A 13,894-nucleotide genomic window follows, 5' to 3' on the forward strand; every position below is an offset into this window, starting at 1 on the left:
ACACTTTTTATTTTTTTTGTAAAATTAGCGGGGTTACCAGAGTAACCCGGCTAAAGGTAACAGGCTGACGTTCATCTTAAGATCCAGTCAAAACATACAACGGGTTAGCAACACAAGCGCTGTGGGGGTTTCTTTCATTGGTCCATTGTTTTGTGCAGATCCTCAAGATGAATGTACACCAAATTGCCTAATGCAGTGTGTTGTTGTTACATTTTTGTCAACAGGTTGAATACATTGCAGCCAAACCCATTTGTACCAATACTGAAAAAAAAATCATTGCTATAATGTATAATGCTATAACTGTATTAATGTAATGCACGCACACATGTTTTGAGCTCTTTGAGCGAACACTTTAAAAAACCAAAGGTGGTCAGATTTCCAGAGTCCTCCACTACGGCGAATATCGTAGCCTGAGTCGCTTTGGGACATTAAACCCTACAAACCAAACCAAACCACTTTTAAAAATTGCTAAATATAAGGAGTTGAGAATAGAAAAACATTTGCGGAAACGAACTTTCTGCTTCAGCAGAGACAGCTTTGTGCTAAACTCTTTTAATTTTGCAACTAATTAACTAAACTCTAGCATTTTTAATGCAGTTTGGTTTTAGTGTCATTGGGGAGTTTGAAGCTGTGGACAAGACAACTCCGTATCACTTTTTGGAACAACAAAAACTAATTTTCTAAAGTCCCGGAACGTGAGGAAATCTGAAGCTTTTTTTTTCCTGCACGAAACCGAAACTAAATGGTTCGCTTAGAAGCTAGGTGCAGGCGCAACAGTGTGACTCAGTAACAGTGGCACCCACTTCAAACTATGCTCTTGACCGTCCTGTGTCAGGCACTTTTAATAAGGCGAATGGCTTATACTCGCGGCCATGACCATGTCCGTTCGGCCACGAGAAGTGTCATACCTTGTCGCGAGGTTCCACAGGATACCGTCAGATTGTGACGTCATCACACAGCCCGTGATGACATGAGAAAGATAGCTGAAAATAAATAATCTTTGCTGGTAAATGTATATCCTGTCTCCGCATTGAATCCCTTAGATCTCCAGCCGAGCGCTTTAACAAACTACGCCACGCCCGCAATAGTGAAATGCACATAGTAATTCTTCTTGTCTACTGTGAGGATGACATCATCGGGCGGTCCACACATACGAAGCTGACCCTGCCAGGTATCCAATCCAGGCGTCCGTACTGCGCCTTTCATTTGGAACTTCCTTGAACGCTGCACCAAACAGCATACAGAAGCAGACGCAGTACAATAGGCGTCAGCGGCATTTCAAATTGGTTTCAGGGGGGACGCAGCCTTTGAGAACCGAAAAATCTCTCAATCAATTTTTGGAAGATTATATATTCCAGTAGTATGTCTTATAAACTACCATTTCTGTAATTATCAATGCCCAACTCGCCTTAGAAATACTTGAAATTCATTATATAGCAACAAGCAAGCGCCAAAAATTCCCAAACATTGCGCGTGCCATTCCTCTCCCGCTGAATTGAGTGCCGCCATCTTGGTCTTGTTTTGTTATTGAATTCTTGCACTTTCTTCTGCTACCCTCGACGATGGCGCGGTCAAGGCGTGGCTTGCTTTCGATTGTTTCATTATTATTTTTTTAATGCTAAAGTATTACTTCTTTCACAGATTTTTGTCCGCAGACCGCGTAAGCAAAATCGTGTCTGCAGCAGTTATGAGTAAAAAACAAGGTAAAAATGTAGAAAAATACAAAAACCTTTGTGGCGAACACCCCTCCTCCCAAGTATGACACAGCTTCACAAAGGCCAGCCTAGAATGTCCCAAGCTGGGGTGGCTAAAAAAAAAAAAAGCTGCGGGGGATGAAACGAGTATGGGAGAATAGGAATGAATGAAGCTGGAGCCGGGAAAAAAAAAAGCGACAAGCCTGAAAACTCGAGGACGAGATTACCGGGGCCTGAAAATGCCGCATGCACTTATATTAAGCAGACTACTTTTGAAAAGCTTTCGCTGTTTTCTGGTTAGGAAGTTGCCACTTTTCTCGACGATAAAGGAAAGGATGGCAGATGGCACGCGGTCGCTGATACAGCGACAGCTATGAGAATGGAAACTCCCTTACAGCACATATTACTTAGTAAACACCAGGAACACCTGGTTGCGTATGCATTTGAGATAAAAGCTATGTGACACCGACAATTTATTGCGGATTCGTCAAATGCTTTGTTTTGTGTGTACTGTCGGGAATGTTGAAGAAGTGCTCCAAAGTCGCAAGTAACGCTGCGGCATCACTGCGACGCCTTGTTGTGATGCCTTGTTACAAACAGTCCCTTTGCGTTGCGCAGTATAGTAAAACTGTTGCCACCCACCGTGGGGAGAATGTGGAGAGAACCTTGAGTGTCACAAAGATGTCTCTCTGCTTTGTTCATTTTTTAGAGCTGTTAGCTGTTGCTTGTGTCCTGAAGCTTCGTTAAGTAATGCATGGTTGTAAGGTAAATAGGACCTACAGTGCATTGGAGCTTAATATGATTACACATAATTTCACATAATTTTTCTACCCTTGTTTGCTGAATAGCTTAATGAGGCCCTTCGTTCTCACAATCTTGAGAGGGCATGAGAGTGTTCTCGCTTGGCTGCTACCCTCAATGTTGGATGACCTTCTGCGGGCACTTGCATTAGCAGATGACATTCAGTGTCTGCCACTGTGGACAAGGGAGGTGACAAGGTGACTACACTGCAAATCTTCTATTGTTTAACACCTCAAATTTAAAGAAACCGTCTTCTATTCATTCCTTCGTTTCGGTGTTTATGACCTATGAAGTTCAACGAATGAAAGCAGTTAGTAAAATCTGTGTCAAATGTTTTCTTGTGCCTTTTCCACAGGATTTTCTTGGTTGACTATGGGGAAACGTTCCTCGTTGACCGGAAACAGTATGTGCCATTTTCTTTTAATTTTAGTTTGGAAAGTAGTATATTTTTTTTAGTGCACCATCCTGCTTCATGCATTAAAAAGAAAGGAATTACTGTGGAGTGGAAAAGCAAACTATTTTTATCTTCAAATAGCTATTTAGGGTGCAAATATTTTCATATCAGTGTCTTACAAGTTGATTGTGAACTTTTATCCTATATTGTTCTATTTTGCCATGTAAACGCAATATGTTGAGGTTTCCTCGTTGTCTGTAGTGCAAAGTAATTTTTTCAAAATATCTGCCTTATACAAGGTCAAGTAATCTGTCTAAGTGTTCCATATAAATACAGGGTGTCTAACAACCAGAAAAATCAGGAGTTGTCAGGGAAATTTTATGCACCGGGAAAAATCTGTGAAATGTCAGGGAAACCATCAAAAATTTCCCCAAGTCAGGGAAAATGGCACAATATATTCTGCAGTGCATTTTCATTTTAAGCAGGCGCACAGGAAGTATGTTATTCGTGGATTTTTTGTTTTTGTTTTTTGTGCTGTTTCGCCAGCAAGGCATGATGCATCACTTTCACGCCAACACATGGCTGAGCTGCCACAATAGAACCAATACGCACATGAGATGGGTACTCAAGCAAAATATGTGGAAGCATTGGATGAGAGCAGTACGTGACTAAAAGCAGGAATAATTGCGTCTGCAGCAGCCAGCAAGAAAGCGAGCTGTGCTACCAAGCGCGCCCGCAACCATACTAGTTCGGATTGGCTCGGCCTTTTGCCGGGTGGGCGGCTCGCATGCTCTGAGGCTGGAATCAATGTTACTAGAACAAACTCAGTTTCACAGCTCCGTCCGGAAAGGTGTCCCTGGTGGCGGTCGCGTGAACTAGCGGCGCTGCAGTTGACTCTTGCTCCTTGCCAGCTGCATCGTCTGCTACACGTGGCGCGGAAGCATGGAGCGCCCGGCATACACGTCGCTGTTACGTGCTGCCGTTGCACTCTACACGGCTGCACTGCAGTTATGACTACATTATGACAGTTTTGGCTTAAAAGGTATACATTACCTTAGTGAACACTTTTGTGTAATTCGAAAATTAATGCCGTGAAACAGCTGTGACAGTGTTGTCAACTTGCTGGCCAGAACCAGCATTCTAGTAACGTTCTGCTGTTCGGTTTCATTTCTTTTTATTACGCGATATAGTGAGGCGCAAGTCATTTTGTAAAAAAATATGACTTAGCTGTTCATTGCGCAGCGTTCAGCGTGCTGTCATGCAATGCTTCGCTTCTTATTTAGCATCCACCTTCTTTTCCAGTTTCAGTCCAATGTGTGACAGGGATTCAAGCTGCCGACATGTGTGCCTCCAATTCTGTGCCGTTCACTGTAAACATAGGTTGTGCGCCAAGAAGATGCTGTGTCTTTATCCTAAAATTAACAACAAATAGAGTACGCTTTGCCAACTATGTACCAGCCTTTAGATGCCTAAAATTGGCGGAACGAAGAGACAGTGTTAAAGACGCTATCGCGTCCTGTCTTAAGCAAAGCTTTCTGCTATATTTTTTTTTAACATAAGGCCCCTTCATGCTTGCCTGCATGCTTTGTACCGTGCGCAACGAAGCCTATTGAAACGAATTGGAAGTCCGTCATTTGTTCGTGTCACTGATAGACTTCCTCAAGATTAAAATGTAGGCGCAAGCTCTGCACATAAGAGATATAATTTACTTCAAAGTGAACAATTTCTGATCTGCATTTAGAAAAGGAACTATATTCAAGTACTCTCGTGATAGTTCGTGTAGCAAGGCTCTTTATTTTCTTGCTGGCACATATTTCGAACGCAAAAGGCATTATATACCGAAAAGAGAGCATCCTAATAATTGCGCTTCCCCGTGTGTTTCGACAGCAGAGCCAGTAGAGAACATGAAAGATTCTAGGAGCCTATCAGTGCACATAGCACAAATCGGACAGCTGAGCTGCACAAACGGATTTTGATTTGGATAATTTTGAGTTCCTCGCAGTATAAGCAATTCGAAGGAAATTTGAGTATTTTCGCGACGAGGAAATAAACGAGCCATGAGGGTGAGGAATTCTGCTTGTTGAGAATACTTTTGTAATTGAGCGGTTAATAGTCACGGCAGTGATATGGTGCGCATAAAGTTCTCATATCATGTGAATTGAGCGTTGATTACAGCTCTTCTGAAGCATGTCAGTGAAGAAAAATTGTGCAGGGGGGTTCCAACTCAGAGCTAATGCGAAGAGAGGAGACATCCAAGAACTGCAGAAAAATTCAAAAAGCAAGATGATCACAAAAATTAAAACATCTTCAAAATAACTGAGCATGCGGCGTAGAAAACGCAGCGAGCTGCGGCAGCTGACAAGGAAATGTAAAAATAAAAAAGACAACGACTGAATTAAGCCTTTATTCGATTGAAGGGTTGACTTTCGGCCGCTGTTGGGGTAATGAAGGAGTTAGGAGGGATGAGAGTGTGGCTTATCGCTTCTTCACGGTTCTTCAAGTTGTTTCACGTTGTTAAAAGGTAAGCATCTAAAAAGCTCGGAAGATGCTAGGCCTTCCAGACTTACAATGGCTGGTACGTCAAGCTCCTGCCTGAACTGAGGTATGATATGTCGAACTGATTTGTAACTGCATTTTTGTGAGGTGGGCAAGCACGAAGCTTTTAAGCTACTGAATGAGCTCAAGATATGCTGCCAACCAAGCATATGAGCTCGTTAATGCATGCATTGAAGTGAATTCGCTGCAAATATGGTTTTTGCTGTTGAAGGAATACAAAATCGCATGCTAAAAAAAAAAAAAAAATGGTCAGGGGAAGTTAGAAATGCTAACACACATTTCCCGCACGTGCGCGCGCGCGAACACACACACACACATGCACGCGCGCGCAATTCTGTCTTCAACAGTAGGGTCCCGCAGCTTCTTTCTCCTCACTTGGGGCCTCTGAGCGAGTTAAACGGCAATAGTTCCTGAAAGGTGTCTCTGAACGCAACCTAAAGGTAACATACATTCACTGAAGGCAGGAAATGATTATGGTGAAGGTAATTGGTTAGTGTTACCATTGTCATGCCATCCCCTTGTGGCTCTGTTCACGGCTGGTTCTGTGGCTATTAAGAAATATAAACACTACATATTGCGACCTAAAGGGGAACACTTGCCCGGAATGATCTTGGTAGCTTATTTTAATGTTGCGGTGTAAAAAAAAGTAAAAACAAATTGCTCTTACAGGATTCGAACAGACGTTTTATCGCTTAGTGCTGAGGTACGTAGGGTCAATCCATTGCCATTGCGCCACTGAAGCAACGAGCACAGCATGGTTTACACCCGCTATTATTCATTTTTACAATATTTCTCTTATCTGTCGTCAGGTGACGCTGTTCAGAGTACCCTACCTGTTGAGGGAACAGAATCACGCCTCCCCCCCCCCCCCCACACACACACACACACTTACACACAAATTGTGCTGCCCACTCAAATATTTCCCAAAAGAAGTATAATGTTCTCCTCTTAACTGTGTGTATAACCTTGCAATGTCTGTCTATGTTGATGAAGTTAAGTTCTGGTTGTTTGCTGCATTTCATTAGCATTCGACATTAATGTTGTTGGCAATATTGCATCATCATCATCAGCCTGACTACACCCACTGCAGGGTGAAGGCCTCTCCCATATTTCTCCACTTAACCCGGTTCTGTGCTAGCTGCTATTAAGTCAATATTGCAATTAAGTCAATATTAAGGCAATATTGCATTTATCATTTTTTTCTTGTTGTGCTAATAAATAACATAGGTTAATGCAATTCACTTCTAATACCCTTTCCGGCGCTGTACATACCTTGAATATCGTATGTTTTAAAACTGCAGTCCAGTGCTAGTTTGAAATTACATTAACTTCCTCTACAAGCAATAAAATTACGTCGTTTTTCTTTTTGCTGTGTGTGTGTGTGTGTGTGTGTGTGTGTGTGTGTGTGTGTGTGTGTGTGTGTGTGTGTGTGTGTGTGTGTGTGTGTGTGTGTGTGTGTGTGTGTGTGTGTGTGTGTGTGTGTACAGGAGGAGGAGCAAGAATCTATCAGGGGCGCGACTTGATTACTCGCAATATAAGTTTTTTGAATAGACTCATGCGCTCGTTCAGTCATTTCCTTTCGCAGTGCACATGCCCATTCTCACTGTTTCCTCTTTTAGTAAACTCATTAAATAACTCGACATCTGACGTTGTTTTAGACAACAAAGGACTATTTTTTTTTTTTTTTTACATATTGCTATATACGGGAGTGCGAGAGTGCCGATCCGGAGCTATGTTCTACGCCATACCTCGAAAGTGAGACATTAAGAAAAGCTCTTCTAATTAGGCGATGACTGAGGCCGTTCATTTGTAATCTGTGTTCACTATATCGTTTGACGCGAGTAGCCAGACTTCATGCACTGCATGAACAGGCTGCCCTAGCTAGCAGATTTCTGCGTGTAATTGAGGCAATCTGCGCAGCGCAGTAGTAAATGAGACACCCACTGCGTTACCTTCTAAGGTTAGCGCTCCTATGCACTGAAAAGTTGGCTAATTTGTTTAAATGACAGGATCTATGCTCTGAAGGAACATACTACAAAACACATGCCAGGGAGTAAAGCAAGAGTGAGCAAGCCGACGGCGCTCACACTTGTTTCATAGCAATAACAAATGAATTGACGAAGGTAATGCGCTGCTTCGAAGCCAAAGCTGTCGTAATGTAGTTATAATTATACTGCAGCCATGTGCAGTGCAACGGCAGCACGCAAAAGCTACGTGTGTGCTGGCCGCTTCATGCTTTCGCGCCGCGAGTAGCAGACGATGCACTCGGTAAGGAGCAAGAGTTGACTGCTGCGCCGCTAGTTCTCGCGACCACCATTTGGGACACTTTCCTCCGCTGGACGGTATGGGGAGCTGTGAAACTGAGTTTGTTCTAGCAACGTTGGCTGCCATCAGTGCACTTCTAATTTTTAGTAAACTTTTGACGTTCTTAATGGCCATTGACAATGACAGTCTTTTCACTATTTTAGATAGCAGAATATGATTAATGATGTATAAAAGGTTTCACACTACTTATGGGTAGGTACGATAAACATTCTAGCAATTTGAGTATTTGCCTTTAAACGGAACAGGCGTCGCTGCTGTCGGTAGGCCTCTCTAAGAAAAAATAGACTCCCTTAAGGGAGAACACGGTTCTTTCGGACCAAAAATCGCGAAAAAAGCACTTTTTAGAAAATGTGATTTGCGAAATTAGTAGCTCTTTATTTACCTATCTAATGAGTTTTTCACTTCTAGGATCGGCATTTTAGTCACAATGCCAATTTGTATTATCGATGTCTCCTGAATTTGGGCAAAAAACGGCCCCCCAAACAACCATTTTCCGCGAGGAGTAGCTCCCATTTTGTTGGTCTAAGCCATCTTGGTCTAATTCGAAAGAGCCGCCTTTCGTCTTCAAATTGCCGCCTCTGCTGTTTACATTTGCCCATCGGTCGCATAAAAAATAGCAAAAAAGAAAACGTGGCATTTGCAATCCTATTTGCTTTCGGGGGGCACGTGACAATAAAGCGTCACCGCATTGGTGGAGCTGGCTGACGGCGTCTGCTCGGCGCGCCCAAGCTGCGGGCAGACGGCGAAGACGTGACACCTGCCGCGCTTCGTTCCGAACCGCGAGGTGCATTCACGGCAAGAATTTGTAAAAAAAAAAAAAAAAAAAAGGTTAATCAGTGCTGCCCTGTCCCAGCTGTGCGCGCTCAGGCCGACGAAAGTCGTGTGCTGAACGATCGTTTGTACGAGCCTGAAGTAGGCCTAGTGTGTTCCCCAGCACGGGCGACTGCTACTGCCAGCGGCCGCACCCGTCGCGACAGTGATATCGCAGGCCGCAGATAAGCTAAAAACAGAACAAGCTTGAACTCGCGCCAACTCCAGCAACGAAGCGGTATATTCGGATTGTTTTCGTGACGATGACGGCAGCGCGGCGGACAGTCCACTTGGCTAGGCAGAGTTAACGATCGTCGGATCTAAAGAGTTTGCCGAGACTGGCGAAGTGTAAAACATATGGCGGCGATATGCGCAGTGAATGCACTTGCTTCCTGTGCAATGCAGAGCACTGGGAAGCAGCAAACAGCCCCAAATTACATTTCTTTTCCGTAATAAACATTCCTCACTGCGGTCTTGATGCGAGGACGTGGCAAAATGACGTACGTAAAAAAAAAAAAAAAAGTCGCTGCCTGCATGCGACTCGCGCAGCCGAAAAAGTGACAGCTGAATGTGCTGCAACGGCAAATCAAAATGAGAGGGGACACTTGGACGTTGGAAAGCAAAGAGACTACATTCCTGGAGGTTTCTAGCCATTTTAAATTGTAAATGTGTGCATTGCACCAGTGAATGTCCGTTAAATAATCCCCTGTTTCTTTTTTGCTTTTCTCAAAACATGCATTGTCGACCACTTGCATTTTGCGGCGTTAATATCTCTGCACCTATTGCAGATAGAGTAATAATTTTTTTCTCAATATGAAGCCAAATACGTGGAGCACACAATGTTGCAACTAGATTTTTCAATTGTTCAAAATTTTTAAAATGGCTTTTTTTTTGTGATCATTATAGGGCTATATTTTGACCTTTGAACTTTGTTATGCAATAAAACAGTAATTGCTAAATCAAAAAACTGCTTGCAACATTGTGTTCCTCATTCTTTCTAGTGTCCAGCAATGTGTTCATCTGAAGTTTTTCTTCAGTGGTCATTTTGTAATTGTTCTTATAAGAATTAGACTAATTGGTGTAATTGGATCACAAAGGAAATGATTGCAGTTTGGGAATCTGCACAGAAACCTGCACAAACACACCAAGTTGCATCAATTTTGATCGGTAAATAAGGAAAAATTAAGACCAGTGTCCCTTCTTAAATAGCAAACGTGCTTTCAGTGTGCCATTTCAATGGATAGCTTTTTGTCATGAATTATTTTTCTGTGCTCATTATCATCAGCAGCTACATTTTTGAGCCTTTTCACTCGTCATGAAAAAATCGGGGAAAACCTGGAAAAGTCGGGGATTTTGAAATTAGTGGCTTGCTAGATGCCCTGTACATATGTCATTTTGAGGCGGGCTGTGTTCCAACTTCTATCAACAGCTTTGTTAAGTGCTCTTCCATAGTAACTTAATATGGTGCGCAGTTGAACACACTTTCCTATGTGTTCTTATTTGTTTCAGTTCAAGTTCTTTTTAAACACTCATTACTATGCCCTTTACTTCCTGCAGGTTGCGCAAGCTTTTTCATGAAAGGCTTCTTGAAGTGCCATTTCAATGTGTTACATTTTCTCTGCCTGAGCTGCAACCCCTCCGTTGGACACTCGACCGAACATTCATGGGGACGAAGTAGTAAGAGCATTTATTGGTGACTAAAATACAATATTGCAACTTGATGTAATTTCATCCCTTCAGTGGCTTGCAGTTCTTTTCATTTGTTTTGCTGCCATCTAGAGGGATAAGTTATGGTTATTCTGACACCATGTTAGCCATTTAATTCAGATTTCCTCTGGCCAGCTTTTAGCTCTCTGCTTTGCATTTTGTTTGAAGCGGTAAAGTCCAATATAACATGGGAGTAATTTGTGAGGTAGGTACAGTTGGTCTAGGTTATATCAAACTCAAATATGTCTAATTAATGTCTACTGAAGACTCAGAATATCTCATTTGATATTCAGTGTAGATGTCCAGCTCTGTTCGATGTGTAATTTTCTCCTGTTAGTAGGAATTTGTTGGTGTTGGTGCATGTGTCACCTGTCTACAATTGGCACTTTCTTGTTTTGCACGTGGAGAAAGATGTGTTCTCCATTTGCACATTGTGGCTGCATAAAAATATCAAAGTATGAAACGGTATTCCTAGAAAAGTAGAAATATTACAGAAAATGGCTAGTACACAGCGTTGATTAAAGCTAGCTTGCCATAAATACAGAAGCGCCTTGCTGTAGTGAACATTAAAAGTTGTCATGAAAGAAAACAAGCTACTCGACATGGTCGGGCAGAAGTCGTTCCCTTCTAGCTGAAACACCCCTCTGTGGTGGTGCAATGGTTAGGGAGCTTGACTACTGTGCACAAGGATGTGGGATTGAATTCTGGCTGTGGCGGCCGTTGCAAGACTTGTGTGCTGTGCGATGTTGGTGTATGTCAAAGAACCCCAGGCGGTCAAAATTTCAGGAGCCCTCCACCACGGCATCTCTCATAGCCTGAGTTGCTTTGGGACGTTAAACCCCACAAACCACACAAACCAAACCTTCAGCTGAAATAACTTCTCAAGCCATATAAAACGCCCTCTTACTTGGCACTGAAGTGGCAGGTATTGCGAGGTACTTCGTGCAAAGCTTTGACAGAGTGGGGTATCTGAAAGAACCAACGGTCCGCCTCCAGTCGCATAGGTCCCTGTCTCGTTTCAACAGTGCTCCTCTGAGTAGGCAGAAAGCTCATATTCTGCAGCAGAAACTGCCTCAGTTTCCACAGCATTCTTCACCAAATTGTCAAATGCATTCCAGACATTAGAACACGGCTGTGCACAGACCTCTGGCCTCCGCTGCTTTGCTTCTGGGTCAGGAGCACACAGGAACAGCCGTTGAAGCACTAAACTTTAGCCACATCATCTTTCCTTTCTTGGCTCTGAATGTGGTGGATTTGAAGCGTGGGTCCAAAAACAAGGCCAAGCATGCCTACTCGTCCGCTGCATACAGGGGAAACCTTAATTTCACCGAACATGCCAGGACTATATGAAATTCAGTAGTACCAGTAAAGTTGGCAAGATAATGCTGCATTTTAAAAATTATGGGTATTTGAGCTGAAAGGGATGGATAAGGTTCTGTGCTGGGGATAAGAATGGCTTGATCATTTCTACATATTCAGAAGCCTCTTTCCATTCCTGTCAAACGAGTCCGTCAGTACTGTTGTCTGAAGTGGCAAGGTCCACAGTAACTGCTTCCTTTAGTTCTAAGAGACGAGACAGCATTAAGTACTGGCTGCTCTATATATGTTTTCCACATCTTGCACCAGGTGGAGAGGATCTTTGCATGCTTTTTTTAGTATTCTTCAAGCCTTTTTTGTGCTGATAAAAGCACTCTGCTGCATGTCGTGCACTCCGCTGGTGATGACTTCACAAAGTATTTTCATATGACTCTTTCTGTTTCGTTTCGGTGTCTGGTCGACATTGTTCGCCTGTTTTGCGGGTGGCTATCCACAACCTACATCCCGCATGGCACGAATCAGAGTCGGATGCGCAGTCGCAGGTACAGCCACAAAGAAGCTCACCAGCAGCACACATCTGCTACGGCATAGCTCTGTGACTGACTTGTAACAGAGAAAGATCTAGAAGCTTGTGCCTGTAGTTTAGTAGACTGGCCCTTTATTGTAAGGTGCATTTTGTGGCATGTTTAAATCTTTTTAAAAAAACTTGCGCTGTGATTGCAACATGAATGTTTTGTAATAGTACGAGTCACATGGGTAAACCCAAAGCAAGCCTGTGCCAGCAAGTCTCCCATAAGCTTGTTCAGACGTGTGGTATCCCATGTTGGAAGCTGTACACTGCAGCAATGAAAACCACTTTCCTATAGGCACACTATGTACTTGCCACCACATCAGTGGCATCTACTAAACGTTTGTTTGCTGCCTGTGTTGTTCTTATTGACAGATGGCCACAGTCAGAAACTCTGTATTAAAGATTGTTGAATAGAAGTTGCAAAGAAAGTTCTCGGTTATTATTTAACTGATGCATTGCAATCCCTACATATCTTGGACATATTTTTGTTTGCTGTGAAGATTTGTAGGAATGGTAACAATTAATAAAATGTCTCGTTTTATTTCTTGCCACAGCGTCGCAAGTGACTGCTGGGATAGGGCGGCACTTGAATATGTGAAGGCAGCTGTAACAAGTAAGTTCATCAGTTATCATTGTGGTAGCTCATAACTGTCCGCATGTGGTGTGTGTGGGTGTGCACCGGCGTGTGAGACAAAAGTCTAATATATGCATTTTGTGGGTAGGACTCAATTTTTAAGGATGTGGTAACGTTTACAAATTGAGCTGAGAGCAGCAGCTCGGCGTTCGGTGAGCTTTGTCATATAGGCAATATTTTAAAATGCCATCAAAAACGTTTTCACTTTCTGCTTATTGCTCTGCAAACTACTGTACATTACTATCACTTTTTCCCCTTCCCCTTCTTGTTAGTTGACCCCAGCAGGCCATTTGTGGACATTATAACAATAAGTGAAGTAAAATTATTATGGAATATGTATCTTTTCGAGGCTGCCTTTTGAAAACTGCATTTATTTTTATTTACGATGTCTGTATTTGTTCAGTTTTCGTGTACTGGAAGTTATGGAAAAATATTTCATTTGCAACCAAACATTTTATCTCGCACCGTAAGGGCTTTGTCCTGAGAGAACAAACCTGAGTCAAAAGTTTGTTCCCTGTCTTTCAAGCATACTCAGTGTTTGCGTATCGTTACGAAGTCAAAACTCATTCATTATAATGAAGTGTTATCTTGAGTGAAAATTCATTCATTATAACTGATATTCGTCTTAAAAGTATGCACATAAGTTCCTGCAATAAGTCTGCTAAGAAACCTAGCAAAGGGCTTATTAGATGTTCAACGCAGGAAGGTGCAAAACAATTTTTGAGTTTTAAGCTTTATATAAGCTTTTTAAATATCTCCTTCTGTTCTGTGTTTTGGGAGGGGGAAGCACTCAAATCGGTATACTGTCTCTAGTGCAGAGGTGTTCGTTTAAGTATACAATGCACTGCTTGTTTGGCAGTGCTCCACAATATTTGAGAGGACAGGGGTAGGACAGCTGGGCCAGTTGTGCCATTTTGACGAGAGATTTTGGATGGCTACTCTAGCAAAAGCATTAAAGGGGCCTGTAACATTAGCATGGCTTCTGGCCTTAACTCTTTGTGGTATGGGGCATTGTGGTGCTTAAGTTCTCTGAGTGATCGCTGTAATCATAATATTATCTTAATCGTCTCTCCAGAAGTCCTAGT

General features: G+C 42.6%; 1 protein-coding gene across 3 annotated transcripts in view; it reads left to right on the forward strand.

The window, feature by feature from the left end:
* The window catches only part of LOC146205123 (uncharacterized), a 168,637-nt gene that overhangs the window by 26,917 nt on the left and 127,826 nt on the right, over positions 1-13,894 (forward strand). For all 3 annotated transcript variants that reach the window (XM_084589816.1, XM_084589818.1, XM_084589817.1), the window contains exons 5-7: positions 2,851-2,898; positions 10,138-10,257; positions 12,730-12,788. In XM_084589816.1, coding sequence (XP_084445942.1) covers positions 2,851-2,898; positions 10,138-10,257; positions 12,730-12,788 — 227 coding nt within the window. The remainder of the gene's footprint in view (positions 1-2,850; positions 2,899-10,137; positions 10,258-12,729; positions 12,789-13,894) is intronic.

Source organism: Amblyomma maculatum, chromosome 1 (genome assembly GCF_055883805.1).
Source record: "Amblyomma maculatum isolate TAMU_Amacu chromosome 1, ASM5588380v1, whole genome shotgun sequence".
NCBI lineage: Eukaryota > Metazoa > Arthropoda > Arachnida > Ixodida > Ixodidae > Amblyomma > Amblyomma maculatum.